The sequence below is a fragment of the Gadus morhua genome, chromosome 11, assembly GCF_902167405.1.
Source record: "Gadus morhua chromosome 11, gadMor3.0, whole genome shotgun sequence".
NCBI lineage: Eukaryota > Metazoa > Chordata > Actinopteri > Gadiformes > Gadidae > Gadus > Gadus morhua.
Window position 1 is genome coordinate 8,004,873 of NC_044058.1, and position 16,790 is coordinate 8,021,662.

Below are 16,790 nucleotides of genomic sequence, written 5' to 3' on the forward strand. Positions count from 1 at the left end.
TCATTCCTAATCGGAGCTAATTCTGATGATGAAGATAATAAATGACCACCTGTCCTCTCTCTTTCCCTGTTCCCTTTCTCTCTCTCTTTTTTACCAGCCTGCAGTGCAGAGAAAGAGCAAGGGCACAGAACGGGGGCATAGGAAGAAAACACGCGAGAAAGCAGAAAGAAAGGGAGAGCGGACAAAAGAACAAAAGAACAGATAGCAAGAGGTGCCTTGGAAACGTCCAGAGCCTGAAGTGCCATGCCGCTCGGAGCACTTTGAAGTGAAGTGATCCTGTGAGCAGTACCAGAGGCCGGACCACCGCAGAGACCGCGCACCAGGACATGAGGCCCGTGAAGAAGCAGGGTGGACGGCCCCCTCCAGCGGGGGCCAGGGGCCGGGGGGGGAGGAGGAAGGCCGTCTCCCAGGGGTCCCCGGAGAAGGACACCAGGAGGGAGCGGGTCAGGAGGGAGAGACAGGCCCCGCTCACTGCAGACGCACTCCGCAAGGAGCCCATCACCAGTAGCATTACCCCCAGGAAGAAGGAGGAGTCGAAGGAGGCGCAGAAGGCCGTGGTGTCCGCTGAGAAGAGTGGGAGGGGGGTCGAGGAGAAGAGGGAGGAGGGGAAGTCCCTTGGGACCAACGGCAATATCACGTTCTCCCACCACAATACAGCCCCAACCATAGCGACCTCTACCCCAACCCAACCCGTTCCCAACCCCGTTATGACCCCCACCATAGCAGAGGGCACACCGACGCCCGTCTCCCACCACAACGCGACCCCGACCACAGCGGTCTCTTCCCTAGCCACCTGTGTCTCCAACCACACTCCAACCATAGCAGCCTCTACGAAAGCGCCTGTCTCCAGCAGCCCGGCTTTGACCCCAACCATACTAACCTCTACCCCGATGCCTTTATCAAACCACAGTGTAACCCCGACCATAGCAACCTCTACCCCGACTCCCCTCCCCGTGACCACTACCCCCAGTCCCAGCACGGGCTCCCATTCCAGTAGGAAAACAGCCACTTTTAAGGCCCGTGTTCCCAAGAAAAAGTATACTTATGAGCACTTTGTGAGCAATGGCGGTGCCATTGCCAATATCCCTACCTCCAGTCCGTCGCTTATACAAAGCGGTTACCACAGCAATGATATCACCAGAACTAGCTTGATGCCCAGAAACAATGGCAGTAATTCTATCACCATTAGTAATAGTTTGAGCATCAGCGGAAGCATTAACAGCACCATCAACAGTAACAGTGAACACGCTATGAGTGGTGTGAATGTCAGCAACCGTAGTGACAGTAGTACTAGCAGTAAGAGTATTAGCAATAGCAGTAATATAATTAATCCTAGCTCAGGTTATAAGCCCTCAGCGCCAAAAGAATACAGCAAAGCACCAGAAACGACTTCTCTCAGCAGTGTCCCCAACGAGGCTCACCCTAAAGCACTTCCCCAAGAAAGAGAGGCCCCCGCTGGGGAAAGCCACACAGAGGGCCCCCAGAACTCGGCCTGTTCGTCCTCCACCGACACGGCGAGCGAGAGCTCGGCCGACCTGGAGGTGAAGGAGGCGACGGGGCCCAGCCTCCACCAGAAGATAGCAGAAGGCCTCGCTCACCTCCATAGCAACCATTCCAGAGAAGCTAGCCTGTCCGAGGCCCTGGCCAAGGGCCTGAAGAACCAGAGGGTGCTGGCTCGCAGGGCCAGGAGCAGCAGGGAGACCAGTGTCAGGGAGGAGAAGGGGGTCGCCGGGAAGGACTCAGGACCAAAGTCCCCGGTGTTCAGTCCGGGGGTGGTGCGGAGGGTGAGCGGGGGCAGCGTGGAGGTCCAGCTGCAGGGAGAGAAGGAGGGGGAGGGACTGGTCCGGTTCCCCTTCCTCGGGGGAGCCAGTATGACCTCGTCGCCGGGGGACGAGGGAGCGGTGGACTTCATCTTGGACGCGCCCCCGCCCGGTACGGCCCCCGTGGCCGTGGGGACCAGAGTATGTGTGCCTTTTGGAGGAGAAGAAGGGAGACCCGTGGTGTTCAGGGAGGGGGTGGTCTCCCAGGTGGACCCCCACCCAGCCGTTTCCTTCCCCTATCGGGTGGTCCTGGAGGATGAAGCCCAGGTCCTGACCAAGGGCCAGGCAGTGTGGGTGTCCAGGCAGAGCCTGAGGCTGCTCTCCCCTCCCTGGGAGGTCCCACAGATGGACGGGGGGAGGGAGCGGGAGCGGGAGAAGGAGCTGGAGATGGAGGAGAGAGAGCGGAGGGAGGAGATGGAGGTGGAGAGAGAGGTATGTCAGCTGAGCATTGGAATGGGGGTGCTGGGGGGAAGCCCGAGGTCGGGGGCCCACGGCTTCCCTCCAGGAGTGGTGGGGGGGCACTCCTACGTAAGCACACACCTGTCTCTGCACTCCGCTACGGTGGCCGCCAGCGTAGCCACGAGCCCCGTCTACGGAGACACCGAGAGACAGAAGCAGCCCAACACCCCGGAGGTAGACATGGAGGTCTCTAACTTCAACATGGGTCCATCGGGGGGCCAAAAGCCCAGTTCCGGGACCCCCCAGCACAGACACATCCTCTCCAAGCCCCCTGGCTGCTCCTCGTCCTCCTCCCCTCATCTGGCGGTGGCTCGGGGCCCCCTCTCCGCCCTGACCGGCCCCCAGCAGCCCCCCTCCTCCCCTGCCTCTCTGAGGCCTGAGCTGAGCCTCTCCCAGGCCAGCCTCCCTTCCACCAAGACCACGCCCACTCAGACCCCCCCCTCTACGCCCAGCACCTCCTCCTCGCGCTCCCGCACCCCGCTGTCGCTGGCGCAGCAGAAGTACAAGAAGGGCGACGTGGTGTGCACCAACAACGGCATCCGCAAGAAGTTCAACGGGAAGCAGTGGCGGCGGCTGTGCTCCCGGGAGGGCTGCATGAAGGAGTCCCAGCGCCGCGGCTACTGCTCCCGCCACCTGTCCATGAGGACCAAGGAGATGGAGGCGGCCGGGGGGGGCGGCGGAGGGGGAGGGGAGCGGGGCGGGGCCGGAGGGGGGGGCAGCAGCTCGGGGACCGTGACCCCCTCGGACATGCGGGGGCGAGCGAGCAGCGAGTTCGACTGGGACGACACGTCCCGGGAGAGCAGCGAGGCCAGCAGCCGAGGGGACTCCCGGCCCCGGCTGGTGCAGGCGGCCCTCCTGCCCCACGACCTGTCGTCCCGCTTCGACATGGACGAGTGCGAGGCCGCCACCATGCTGGTGTCCCTGGGCAGCTCGCGCTCCTGCACGCCCTCCTTCTCCCCCATCTCCAACCAGTCGCCCTTCTCCCCCGCCCCGTCCCCCTCCCCGTCGCCGCTGTTCGGCTTCCGGCCTGCCAACTTCTCCCCCATCAACGCCTCCCCCGTCCCGCCCCACCGGAGGCAGCGGCAGCCCAGTGGGACCGGGGGGGGAGCAGGGGGTAGAGCCAGTGCCAGTGCGGCGGGCGAGCGGGAGAGGCACGCCTCGGGGCATCAGCCGTCGTTCCACGCCAACCTGACCTTCACCGTCCCCACCAGCACCGCCCCGGGGAAGCGGAAGTCCGAGGCCGCCCCTCCCCCACCGCCGCCCTCGCACCACCACGACTACACCCCCAAGACGGAGCCGGAGCAGGGGGACCTCAACAGCTCCTTCCGGGTGCTGTCGCCGCAGACGCAGGCCTCCTACTCGCGCACCCAGACGCCCACCTCCTCACGACACCGTGGAGCCGGCACCCCCCCCTCCAGCAGACCCCCGTCCTCCACAGCCTCCTCCCCGCCTCCTCTCCTGATCTCCCCCCTGCCCCCCTCCTCCCTGCCCCCCGACGGAGGGCTTCGCCGGGTGGTCCCTGTCCCCCAGCAGGCCCTCAGGGACTCCCCGGTCATCGTGAGGAACCCTGAAGTGCCGCTGGCCAAGTTCACCGAGGGTCCCATTGGGAGGGGGGGAGGCGGGGCCGAGGGGCTGCCCAAGACCTCCAAAGAGCCCGGGCTCGTGCCCTTCACCCCCCTGCCGGTGGCTGGCCTCCAGGTCCCCGTCCCCATCAACGCGGCCTCAGCCACCGTGACCAACGGGACCGTCCTGCTCCAGAACCCGGCCCAGACCCTGGTGCTGGTCTCCCCCGCCCCCACCTCCCTGGCCCCCGGCGGCATCAACGCCATGCAGACCCTATCCATCACCGTCAGCAGCAACACCAACAACGCCCCCATCCCCGGCAGCAACGCCTGCCCGGCGGGGAAGGAGCCGGACAAGGCGGCGGCGTTCGGGACAGAGGTCCAGCAGCCGGTCCCCTGTCACCCCTCCCCCACCGCCCTGCTGCCCCTCATCCTGCCCGCCGAGAACCTGCACCCCGCGCCCCGGAAGGACATCATCATAGGACGCCCCGGCACAGGTGAGCTACCATCGGTGAATGCGGGCAAGAGATGTTATTGGTTTACACACCAGAGCAGTTGTATTGGTCCATACAGGTGATGGTTTTATTGGTCCATACAGGTGATGGTTGCATTGGTCCATACAGGTGATGGTTGTATTGGTCCATACAGGTGAATGTTGTGTTGGTTCTTACAGGTGAATGTTTGTATCGGTTCATTGAGGTGAAGTTTGTATTGGTTCATGGAGGTGATCATTTGGTTTCTAACGCCGAGAGATTGTATTGATTTGCCCTGGAGAGGGTTTGTGTAGGTTTAGAGAAGGGAGGGATTGCATTGATTGATGCAGGTGAGGGTTGATATTCGTTCCTACAGTGGAGGGACGTGTTGGTCTGTACAGGTGAGGCGGTTTTTGTGCGTTTGCCCACTCTTAGTTCAGAGATCAAAGGGGAATATCGAGCATGTTCTGTTTCGGAAAATAAGTTTGGTGCTATTTTAGGTACGATTGTTGGAAGAATCATGGTCTGTAGTTTGTTAGGGCGGAAATTTATGAATTGAATCATTTCAAAGAAAAGTGAAAGAAAGATATTTTTCAATGATTTATTTTTCTTTCGCTTGGATTCCTGTTAATCTGTTATTCAAATAAATAAGAGCATTCCTGCATAAAACGGGTTCCTTTTTTCTCTTTCGTGTATATACAAATAAAAGGAAAATAATGTTGCTTCAATGAGAGTGTTTCCCCACCCCTCATGTTGAGAAACAGTAAACAAAAGGTGTGAATTTTTTAGAGCTAGGATTAGAACCATACTTCATCAAATGCCATAAATAAATGATAAATACATGCTTTTGTTTTTTTATAAAATATATATTTTCAGACTTTCTCAAATCCATCCACTAAACCCTACCCTGGTTCTTAAGGTGTAAGAGGGTTGTGATGCAGGGGGAGTGTGTGTGAGAGGGGGGGTGGGGCACCACCCTCTGTGTGTGAGCCGGGTGTTGGATGATCGGGGCAGGGGTTCAGGAAGTGCTGGTCACTGGTCACAACGGAGGGGGGCCGGCCTGACGCTGGCATGGCTCCACTCCAACATTTCAAACATGACTAGACTCACCCTGGGAGCCCACACTCCCACTATGCTGGCCGACACACACACACACACACACACACACACACACACACACACACACACACACACACACACACACACACACACACACACACACACACACACACACACACACACACACACAAACACAAACACAAACACAAACACACACAAACACACTTACAGATACACACACACACATACACGTAAAGACGTGTCAAAAGGGAATATTGAAATAATATAAATACGTATTTACTTTAAATGATGATGAAGATAAAATATATAGAAAAAATATATTTGAATGGACATCTTTTGTCTGAACTGATCTTTCGGTTCACACAGACAGACAGACAAACACCATTTTTCTATCTGTGGTTACTCGGTCCTTTAAAGGTTTATTTATTCATCACTTTAAATTATGAGAGAGTTCAAATATATAAATGCTATTTTTACTGGACAACTTCCTTCTAAACTGATCCTTATTTTCATCGGTGCACCCAGAAGGACAGACGGACACACACACACACACACACACACACACACACACACACACACACACACACACACACACACACACACACACACACACACACACACACACACACACACACACACACACACACACACACACACACACAGACACACAGACACTCTGACATATACTTGCACATACTGACATAAAGGAGGTTGCATTCAAATATAATGGGACTAAATCAATATATAAATATGATATATATATTTTAACTATATATCATGTGTTAAAATAGACCTTTGCTTTACTTTTTATGCATGCATAGTTTTTAGATGTGCCAGTGTTTTTTTGTCCTCTTTCTAACCTGCTGTATCACAAGTCAATTTGTATGATGACTTCTTAAAACAAATCAAGGCAAAAAAACGACAAAAATTAATAACAAATTGTGAAACGCTAATAGAGAAAGAGCTAAATCCCAAAAGCCAGCCTGCTACAGAATAGACCGATTAAAAACTGTCTCTTATTATTATTCTTTTTAATTTAATTGAAAGAAAAAAATAACGTGGCTCTGATTTCAGGACTGACTCGATAAAAGATCCACAATGCTCATGTTTGCGCTTGCACATGTGTAGGTGTGTGTGTGTTTGTGCATGCGTGCACGTGCATGTGTATGTGTGCCCCTCCATGTGTTGTGTGAGCGTCAAGGAGCGACCTCGCGGGCCGCGGCCGGCCCCGTGTGTCTGCTAAGCCAACCGGACTCAGAGACTCAGCCGGTCAATTCAGGTCGAGGTTAACTGAAATTCACTTTCAAACTACGGAGTCCACACTCCCATCACACAGTCCAGATTACACGCTGGGTGATAGGCCACAGAGGCACTGTAGGACATCAGTGAGCTTACTTAATTTGATATCCGTGAGCTTCAACACTATTTATATTAAGGATTCACGTACGGTTATAACAATTCATTACAGTATATTATACTACAAATAGTTGTTATTATCTATATTTCAGTACAAGTATGTTTATATATTTGTCGGTTGGCTTGTGCTGGGATTTAGATTTTATACACAAGTGTGTGTGTGTGTGTGTGTGTGTGTGTGTGTGTGTGTGTGTGTGTGTGTGTGTGTGTGTGTGTGTGTGTGTGTGTGTGTGTGTGTGTGTGTGTGTGTGTGTGTGTGTGTGTGTGCAGGCCGAGGGGGGATCCATTCAACAGCGGAGCGGGTCTCTGTGAGGTCCTCAGTGTGATCAGGATAGAGAGATCTGTCCTCGAGTTGGACGTCTTGGAAAACACAGCACCTATTAGTACAACAAAGGGTTAGCATGAAAATAAATATAAAACATTGAGGGGGGGGGGGGGGGGGGGGGGGGGGGGGTGGTAAACAGACTTTAAACTGTGTGTTAAGAAAAAGCTAAACTTAACACTGATTAACTGTTTCAACAACAGTAAAAACTCTCTTCTTCTGTCTGTACACTGGCTGGAAACACAGGTAACCAAGACGTTTCTAGAAGGAAATATGTGGTGAACAGTGAGGCCATGCAGAACTGAACAGCATACGCACAAATTGGCTGCAATTTCCAGAGACAACATTTGTGCTTGTGTGTGTGAGTGTGTGCTTGTGTGTATGTGTGTCGATAGCATTTATATGTGTGCGTGTGTTTGCGTGTGTGTGTGTGTGTGTGCATGTGTGTGTGTCGGCGTGCATGTTTGTGCGTGCGTGTGTGTGTGTGTGTGTGTGTGTGTGTGTATGCATGTGTAACCGAATTGGTTACAAGGTCTGTATAAGACGTTAAGGAGGAATGTTTCTAATAGAGAGCGTGCCCGGCTTACTGCTCGACCCTGGTCCGGTGAACAGAGATGAAGAGAATTATTTGTATGAAGAGGTTTAGTACATTTCATGTTCTTCAGCTGGGGTTATGGGAAGATGTTAAGGATGTGTGTGTGTCTGTGTGTGTGTGTGTGTGTGTGTGTGTGTGTGTGTGTGTGTGTGTGTGTGTGTGTGTGTGTGTGTGTGTGTTTAACCTACCTCACTCGCTCTGGAGACCTAAATTCTCTCTCCCTCCCGCTACAAACAATTTGGGCTGATTCATGCTGTGTATATGGGTGCACGTGTGAATACGTGTGTTTTAATGTGTGTGTGTGTGTGTGTGTGTGTGTGTGTGTGTGTGTGTGTGTGTGTGTGTGTGTGTGTGTGTGTGTGTGTGTGTGTGTGTGTGTGTGTGTGTGTGTGTGTGTGTGTGTGTGTGTGTGTGAGTATGTGTCGGTGAAGGGAGTAACATGATAGTCAATGAAGGTGTAGGAAGCGTCTGTTGTGGAGCCTAGCAGTGGGCGGGTTGTGTGCGGGTGGGTCCCAGGCCTTTGTTTGCGTAGCGTGGTAATATATACTGTGAAGTGTCTGTGAAATATACTCCAGTTGGTCGCTCCAGAGTGCAAACTTTGAGGTTTAGTTTGTGAAAGTCTCAGCGACAGCTTGTGCAGTTATTATTACTGGCTTAAATCATGAAACCACTAATTAGTATGATCCTAATCCTCTCAATTTGTCCACGTTGTTCTATAGGAATAACCAAAGGAAACGCCATAGTTATACTGTAGGAAAAGTATTGCATCAGCTGCTGTAAAATACAAGATGCTGACATCATGGGCCCTTCTCAAATCCCCTGTTTGTAATCTGACAGATCACTGAATGACCGAATGAACGAATGAATGAATAAGAAGAATGGCAGCAATTTGAGGGGGTGATACACATGCTTGTTTTAGCGGTCTATTTTGGAGATGGTTCAGGGGCGTGCATGTGTGGGTGTTTCCTGTAGAGTGAGTGCTCACATGTGCTCGTGGGAGAGTCGATTTGTGCATGCTCGTGTTTGCGTAGGTCTTGGTATCTCAGCCAGTAATGGTTGGTATAGCTCACTACACTCACTATTCATTCGTCGGTTTGGCTATTTGGTGCCAATTTGATAAAATGTGTGAAATTTCACATTGCAGACTTAAATAGCCTCTGACTTATATGAGGGAATATCATTTGGATGTATTGTAAATTAATTATAAATACAGCATTTTGACTGCAGACATACTGTGGCCATTTTGTGACCTTGGAAGTTAGTTTCATTTATTTCACAATGTCTTTCAAAGAGTGTGCTGCTTGGTGTAATTGTATTGCAGCAACGAAGAGGAACATACAGTTACTATGGTTGGGATTTTAACAGACTGATATGGAAGACGAGAGGAATGCATCCGATTAAATTAATTCAAGAATAAAGAACCAAGACTATATTTTTTTCGCCTCCTTTCCTCCCTCGAATATGTAGTAAAATATACTACGTATAAATTGTTTTGAATTTGTATTTAGTATTTTTGCCAGTAAAGCTTTGCCAGTGTTTGAGAGCAACATATATTCAGTCTTCTGTGTGGTGTACTCGATTCTGTGGTGCACTCTCTACCAGCGTGTGGTGTGGTGTGTATGATGTGTTCCAGAGTATGTGGTGTATGATGAGAGATGTGTGTTATGTGTCGGTAGTATAATGTAATAGAGTGTGTATCTGTATTGTGTTTGATGTATGTCGTGTATGATGAGCGATGTGTATTGTGTGTCTGGTGTATGATGTAAACGAGTGTTTATTGTTTTTGATGTATGTGGTTGTATATGATGAGCGATGTTTGTTGTGTGTCTGTTGCATGATTTATCGGAGTAGTGTGTGGTGTATCTTGTCTACCAGAGCATGTGGTATATCATGTACCATGTGTGTTGTGTGTATTGTCTTCGACTAACTTGAGTTGAGTGTGGTGTATTTTTCCTACCAGATTATATGTGGTGAATATTTGAATATGAACAATATGTGGTGTGTATGATGTACTTAAATGCCTGTACAAGAGAATGTGTGTGGTGGGTGTTGTGGTTGTGTTGCTCCAGAGTGTGTACTGTGTGTGCATTCCTGACTGGGGCATGTGTGAGGTGACAGAGTGTGTATGCGTGGTGTTGCCTGTAGTAAGGTGTGTTTGGTGTGTGTTTGGTGTGTATGATGACCAGAATAGATAGAGTGTATGATGTCGGAGTTACTAGCATTTGTATTGCGTGACACATACTGGAGTGTGTGTTTTTTGTATAATGCACGCTTGGATATGTGGCACATGATTGGCTGGACCTTGGATTTATGTGTTGTTCTATAGAGCGTGTATAATGTGCACTAGGATAGTTGGGGTAGGATGTACTAGTACTAGAGTGTGTATTCATGCGTTGTACTCTCGCATGTGTATTAGGCACACTAGGGTGTTCTGTCTGTGGTGGACTAGAGTGCGTTGTACTATACAGTGTGTTTGTCTGGTGTTTAGGATGCACTGGAGTACGTGTACTAGAGTGTGTATGTGTTGTACTAGGGCGTGTATGAATTTGAAATGTGTTGTACTACAATGTGTATTGTCTCTGTTGTATTAGGGTAGGTTGAATAAGGTGTTAGCGACAAGATGAACGATCGAGTGTCATCAAGAACCGGATATGACGTGTGAGCCAAATGACTGTTGCCATGGTAACAAAGCAAACAGCACACATCCAAATAACACGCGCGTAACCGAATATTCTCAGAAGAAACTGTTTTGCTGTGCGTTTGTGTGTGGGGGGGGGGAGTGGATGTGTGTGGGGTTGGGTGTTTGTGCTTGTGTGCGTGTGCGTGTGCGTGTATGTGTGTATGTATGTGTGTGGGTGTGTGGCTGCGTTTTTGCATGGGTGTTTGTGTGTGCGTGTGTGTGTGTGTGTGTATGTGCGTTTTTGTGTGTGTGTGTGTGCGTGTGCATGGCCGTCAAGGGGCTTCTGTTCATTTGCAACTTAAAACAAGGGGAACTTATTGTGCATAACTGAAGAATAACACCTTTTTTTCAGTTTAAAATTCAATTATTCACATATTTATGTTATTCTTGCAAGTTCTAATTACAGTTCTACCTCATCGTGACAGACTTTGTTTATTTCACCAAGGGAACTTTCCAGAAGAAATGTTCTCGCCCGACTCTGAGATCAGGGAGATGAGGGGGACTGTGGGCTACTTTAGGCAGGATCCATAGATCTTGTCTGTGCTCCGAAATCCCAGAATGAGTGGGCAGTAAATAAATGAGTTCAAGTAAAGAGAAATAGAAAAGCCCAGACAGTTATCATGACCACATCATGATGGCACCAGAGACTTTCCGTCGTGGAGCAAGGCATTCATTGTGTGACTCCGTGTCGCTCAGCCTCCTGTGTGTGCGGTCCGTTTGTTTTGCAGAATATAATCATGACGATGTTTTGTTTGCTCCAAAATCTCTTATTTCAGTGACCGTGAATTTTTGTTTGGTGAAATACTTTTTTTTTTTAACATGGTAACATTGATGTGCATGCAGAAAAGCATGTAAAAATGAACTCGACACAGCGTCACACACACACACACATAAAAGCGGTCACGCTCATGGACACGTGCGCGCTCTCCTCACCGTGTGACTTTGTGCTCCATGACCCATCTCTTTTGATCTCTCTGTATACCTCCATTTTTTTTCTCGAAAATTGTCTCAAAACAGACTCACGACAAATTGTGCGTGTTAACCCTTTGCTCCATCGCACTGCAGTGGTGCGTTACCAACACCCCCCCACCACCACCCCCTCGCCCGCTCTCCCACTGCCATCACCCACCGGCGCATCCGTCCCCCCCACCCTCCAGTCCTGCTCACTCCCCCTCTCGCTCTCTCTGGTCTACCCGGATACGGATACCCGGGAATAACATTCCCCTCCCTCCCTCCCTCCCTCCCTCCCTCCCTCCCTCCCTCCCTCCCTCCCTCCCTCCCTCCCTCCCTCTATCCCTCCCTCCCCTCCTTCCCTTTACGTAACGCTCAAAGCCGTGCATATCGGGGAGTGATGTGTAGGCCACGGCAACAGCCACATCTGGATCACTCCTCGCTCAGTTCGGTGTGGCCATGGCCTTGAACGTTTAACCAAAGGCCCCCATGCAAAATGCTCATTCTCAATTCATTGTGTTCTACACTTGGGAAGGACAACATCAACATGAGTCTGCAGAGATAAGGCTCACCGCCTCCTAGACTTGGGTGCAGATTGATACCATCGGTGTTGTTTACCCGTAGGGGAAGTTAGTTCCCGTTTATTCATCCTAAAAGTGTGCCGTTTAGTTTCATCCCCCGACCCTGGTCATGTATGAAAGTGAGTTTGCACGAGACTTTGCGGTGGGCTTTTTTTTCTCCTTCTCCCCTCATCCCAATCCTCTTTCCCTCTCACCACTCACTGGTTCATTTATCTCTGAGCTTGCAGTGCCACCAGATGGTAGAAATCACACATTACATCGGCAGCTCGCAGCAGCTCAGAGACACAGCCGTCCACACACTGGTCTGAAGGCACCATTACGTACGCCCTCCTCATTGGTTCAGGTTTGTGGCTGGGGAAGAAAAGGTTGCTCTGACTCTGGTAGCCAAGGAGTCTGCTTATATCCTCGATGTGTTTGCTCGCGCCTTTTTAAATCCAATGACATGCAACATCGTTTAAATAGCGAATGAGCAGGGGAGAAATTTCACCAGATCCAGAAATGATTATTTTACATGGGTAATAAACACACAGAGAAGGGGAATGGGGAGGCTTGGTTTTGAGGAGGTAAAGTTTTGATGCTCATAGACCTGTTCTTTAAGGTCGCATTCAATGGCAGTTGAATGGGATTCCAACTGAAAAAACGTGACACCCATGGTTGCTCGGTTGTGACCGGTTGAAGGGAGATAGACCTAATGGTCATTGGTTGCCACAGGTTACTCGGGGACCCTTTGCCCGACAGGATTGTTGCCATAGTAACTACGAAGGATGGTAGATGGTTATAATTGGACGGAGCGAGTGTTGGATGGCTGGGAGAGCGACAGAGCAGAGGCGCCGCCGCAGTGGCGGTGGAGAGGAGGAGAGAGGGGCTCCGCTCTGCAGGTGTAGCGTCGACACGGGAGCATAAAGGTGGAACAAAAGTTTTGGCAGGGGGCATTTAAGACTCATCCATGGGTCCATGTGACTGCAAAGCAGCCGATATAATACCTCGAACACCTACCCGTATCGTGGTGGTTGGTTTGCTACTTAGAAGGAATGCCATATAGTCTCCGGGATCTCTCTCTCTCAACCTCTGCAATAAACATTGACGAATTGAAGAATGCATAACTACAGCAAGTTTGCCTCGCAAACGCATAACTATAGCAAGTTTAAACCTAAACCGGTTTAAACAGATTTTTTTCTATTACCATAATTATTTGTCAAGTGAAGTGTTTAAAAATTTCTTGTCTACATTTTTGTTATATGATTTAGGCAAGGCAAGGCAACTTTATTTACATAGCACTTTTCATACACAAGGCAGACTCAAAGTGCTTCACATACTTAGGTAAAAGGTAAGATATAGCTCAACTCCGGTAATTTACATACCTAACCTATAAACCTCAAACTACTATGGCTGATAACAATAATTTAGCCAATGAACTCTATTATGAGGGGCTTGTGTGATATGTTCAAGCGTTAAGCTCTCAGATGATCACAGCCATCGCTCATCCAACATATCTGCTCCCTCCCAATCCGCCCAGCACAGGCTGAAAGGGGTCACCATAATGCATTAGGTAACATCACAGAACAATCTACATAGCAAGTAGGACATTCCTCATAGGATACAGATCATTGATTTAGCTAATATAGAACATAGGTTATAGTGCAAAGGTCATATCCCAGGAAACAGAACATCCGATTTATCCCACAGGATATATAACATAGGATTTTCTCTGATAGGATATATAACATACAATATATCACATAGGATATATAACATACAATATATCACATAGGATGTATAACATACAATATATCACATAGGATGTATAACATAGGATATGTCGCATAGGATATATAATATAGGATTTAGAACATTGGATATATCACATAGGCTTTTTAACATAGGATATATAACATAGGATATATCACATAGGATATAGAATACAAGACATATCATACAACATAGAAAATGAGATATAGACTATAGGATGTAGGACATAGTTATAGTTATAGTGTAAATTACCTTTCACTTATTAAATTGCACATATGTTATATGCTTATGATAAAGTGCATAGGCCATATCACATGACATAGCAAATAGGACATGGCACATAGGACATATCACATATGACATAGCAAAAAGGATATGGAACACAGGGTATAGCACACAGGATATAGCACACAGGATATATTCCATTGGATTAAGTACATATTATTAAGTACATATGACAAGGAAAAGGATATATATCTTCAACATACATTGAAGATAGGAAAAAGAATAAAGGAGGCATCCATTTTGTGAGCTTGTTATTGAAAGATAATGGATGGCATTAGGTTGTACTTCAAGACTGAGCAGTTTTGGAACGATATATGGACTTTGAAAACAATTAAAAAAGTTTTTTACCATTCTGCGTTACTGGGCCATTCTGTGTGGGACAACCCTCTCTCGATCATATACACTATGGTCTTTTCTTTAACTCTAGATGATCAAAAAATATCATTTACAGCTCTTCTCACTTCTGCATGGTTCCAGTGGAAACTCACTCATGTCAATATCATGCCAACAAAGAGAGAGCTAGGATGGCAGAGGAGTTGCTATGTGGGTGTGTGTATGTGTGGGTAGGGATGAGGGGGTGCACGGTAGAATACAGCCTGACAATGACTGAGAATATCACAATCACTTAGAAATATGCGTATTTTAACTTACTATATTTACGATTTCCTACTAACTATTTGCTATCATAATGTCAATTTCCTCGTCAGTTATTCTCTGCAAATCTACACCCAAGGTGATGATTTATGGGACTGAGGGGTTAAGAGGCCCTTTACTAGGACCACATCTGCCAGAGGAACCTGCTGTGACCTTATTGGCCAGTGTCCCAACTCCCTAAGAGCCGCTGGGGGCCACGGTGGTTACCCCTCCCAGTTCTGTGCCTCACGGATTGACAGTGGAGAGAGTTCTGGTGCAGGATATGTTGCGACAACAACACACACGCACGCACGCACACACACAATGTCCAGCAAGATACCAGCTGTGGCAGGTATAGGGGCGGTTTTCTGTCCAACCTTAAATGTCTTTACTATCCGTTGTTTCAGTTGACATCGCTACCATGGTCACATAAGAGAAGTTCTGTTTTCACAAGTTGTTTTCTCTCCGTCCACCCCCATCCCCGTCCCTCCCTCTTCTGAATCACAGAATGACTCTCGTTCTATTTTTACCCTCTGGTCCTCTCCTCTTATCCCGTTCCACCCATTTTCCTTCTCTTTCAAGACAGCCTCCCTTGCCTGCTCTCATTTCTCTTTTGTCTAGTTTCTGGCGGGTCTCAATACAAATTGCATATGTGGTAGTGGTGACATCCGGTGATGGGAGAGTAGCATTATTAAGAATAATTGGATTTACTGACCTAAAGCAAGTGGCATTACTTACTTTCTCACTCACAGTTTAGGAGCAACCCAGGGGGGGAGTGATCAAAAGAGAGGACACATTCACAATCTTTTTTTCAGATTCTTAACTAAAAGCCATTTCGAGTTTACTCAAACTTCGATTAAATTACAGGGTCGATCCATCCCTTAGAGAAAGTAGCCAAAGATAGTCACTCACAAAATCCCTATAGCCAACATTCAATTGCCGAGTTTGTTACAGAAGAATATACGTGACCACCATGTAAGCTTAAGTGCGCCCCCTTCATACGATGGCTATTTTGAGTACTACACCTGGATCTTGGCCCCATGGCTGTTGCCCGTCCCAAGGGAGGGACTTCGTGTAACTTGTCAGGTCATTGGTTGCCCTACATCTGACCGCCGGCGTTTGATTCGCGTGTTCATAAAGCCATGTAGTTATACTACGAACTTTTTACCAGTTGATAAGTGACAGCATACTTTAAGAAGTACGTATAGTAAAAAGACAATTTACAAGGCACACAAAATGGTGTTTGTCATTTAATGATGCCTTGTGTTTTTGCTTTTGCTGTTACGCTGACTATCAAGATTAGAACATTTGCATATGACTGACATTCCTCTGCATACTCTACCCAATCAGTAACCCTGGCACTCCGATGACTGGTTGTTGCTTCGGCCAATGCTGATGCCTAAATCCACCGAAAGGGGCGGGACACGGTTGGGCGAGGTTGACAGACTTGGAAGGGGGGCAAGCAGCCTAGTTTACAACAGGAGGAAGAGGGAGGGAAAAAAAGAAAGGAAGAGCTTAGGTTTTCAAAAGGGAAAAAAACAACTCAGTAAACTTGAGCCTTTCTCCGAAGATGTTAAACGAGGACATTTCCACGCGAAAAGGCCTCCACCACGAGAACTAATCGAGGCTGATGGTGCGCGCTGCCTCGTAGGGGGAGGAGGACGCAGCCCGGAGTGGCTCGAGCTAACCTGCTGCAGACGGACCTCACGAGCCGCTCGCTGCTGCTGCTGTTGCTTTTAATCACTGAGTATTAGATGCCAATCATTCGGGGTTGAAATCCGCTTCAAACAGCTCCGGTTGGGCATTTTGTTTATTGTCCTCGTTGACAACTGGAGCGGAGTTGGATGAAGCAGACTTGATATCTCCTCTCCGCGGACCGGAGCCGAGGGGATCCATCATCGTCGCTGCTGCTCCGCGTTGTAGTCCATCAGGGGCTAGCTAACGTGAGGCTGCCTAGCCCGAGTTTAGCTCGTAATAGTGGACAACTTATGGACGATCCTTGACAGATTTGTAGTCATCGTTTGACGGTTTAGGTAGCGGATGTACCTAATTTAACAACAGACGTGATACCCGCATCTCTGCCCTTAAGTTAACGTGGTGTTGATCACTAGTGTGTCGGTACAGGCAGGTGTGCATATTTCATGTCAGGGATGGAAACCACCGCAAATGGCATATGTATTTGTT

General features: G+C 48.9%; 1 protein-coding gene across 3 annotated transcripts in view; it reads left to right on the forward strand.

Moving 5' to 3' along the window:
* The window catches only part of cicb (capicua transcriptional repressor b), a 41,133-nt gene that overhangs the window by 6,750 nt on the left and 17,593 nt on the right, over positions 1 to 16,790 (forward strand). For all 3 annotated transcript variants that reach the window (XM_030370210.1, XM_030370208.1, XM_030370209.1), the window contains exon 2: positions 98 to 4,338. In XM_030370210.1, coding sequence (XP_030226070.1) covers positions 327 to 4,338 — 4,012 coding nt within the window. In that variant the 5' untranslated portion in view covers positions 98 to 326. The remainder of the gene's footprint in view (positions 1 to 97; positions 4,339 to 16,790) is intronic.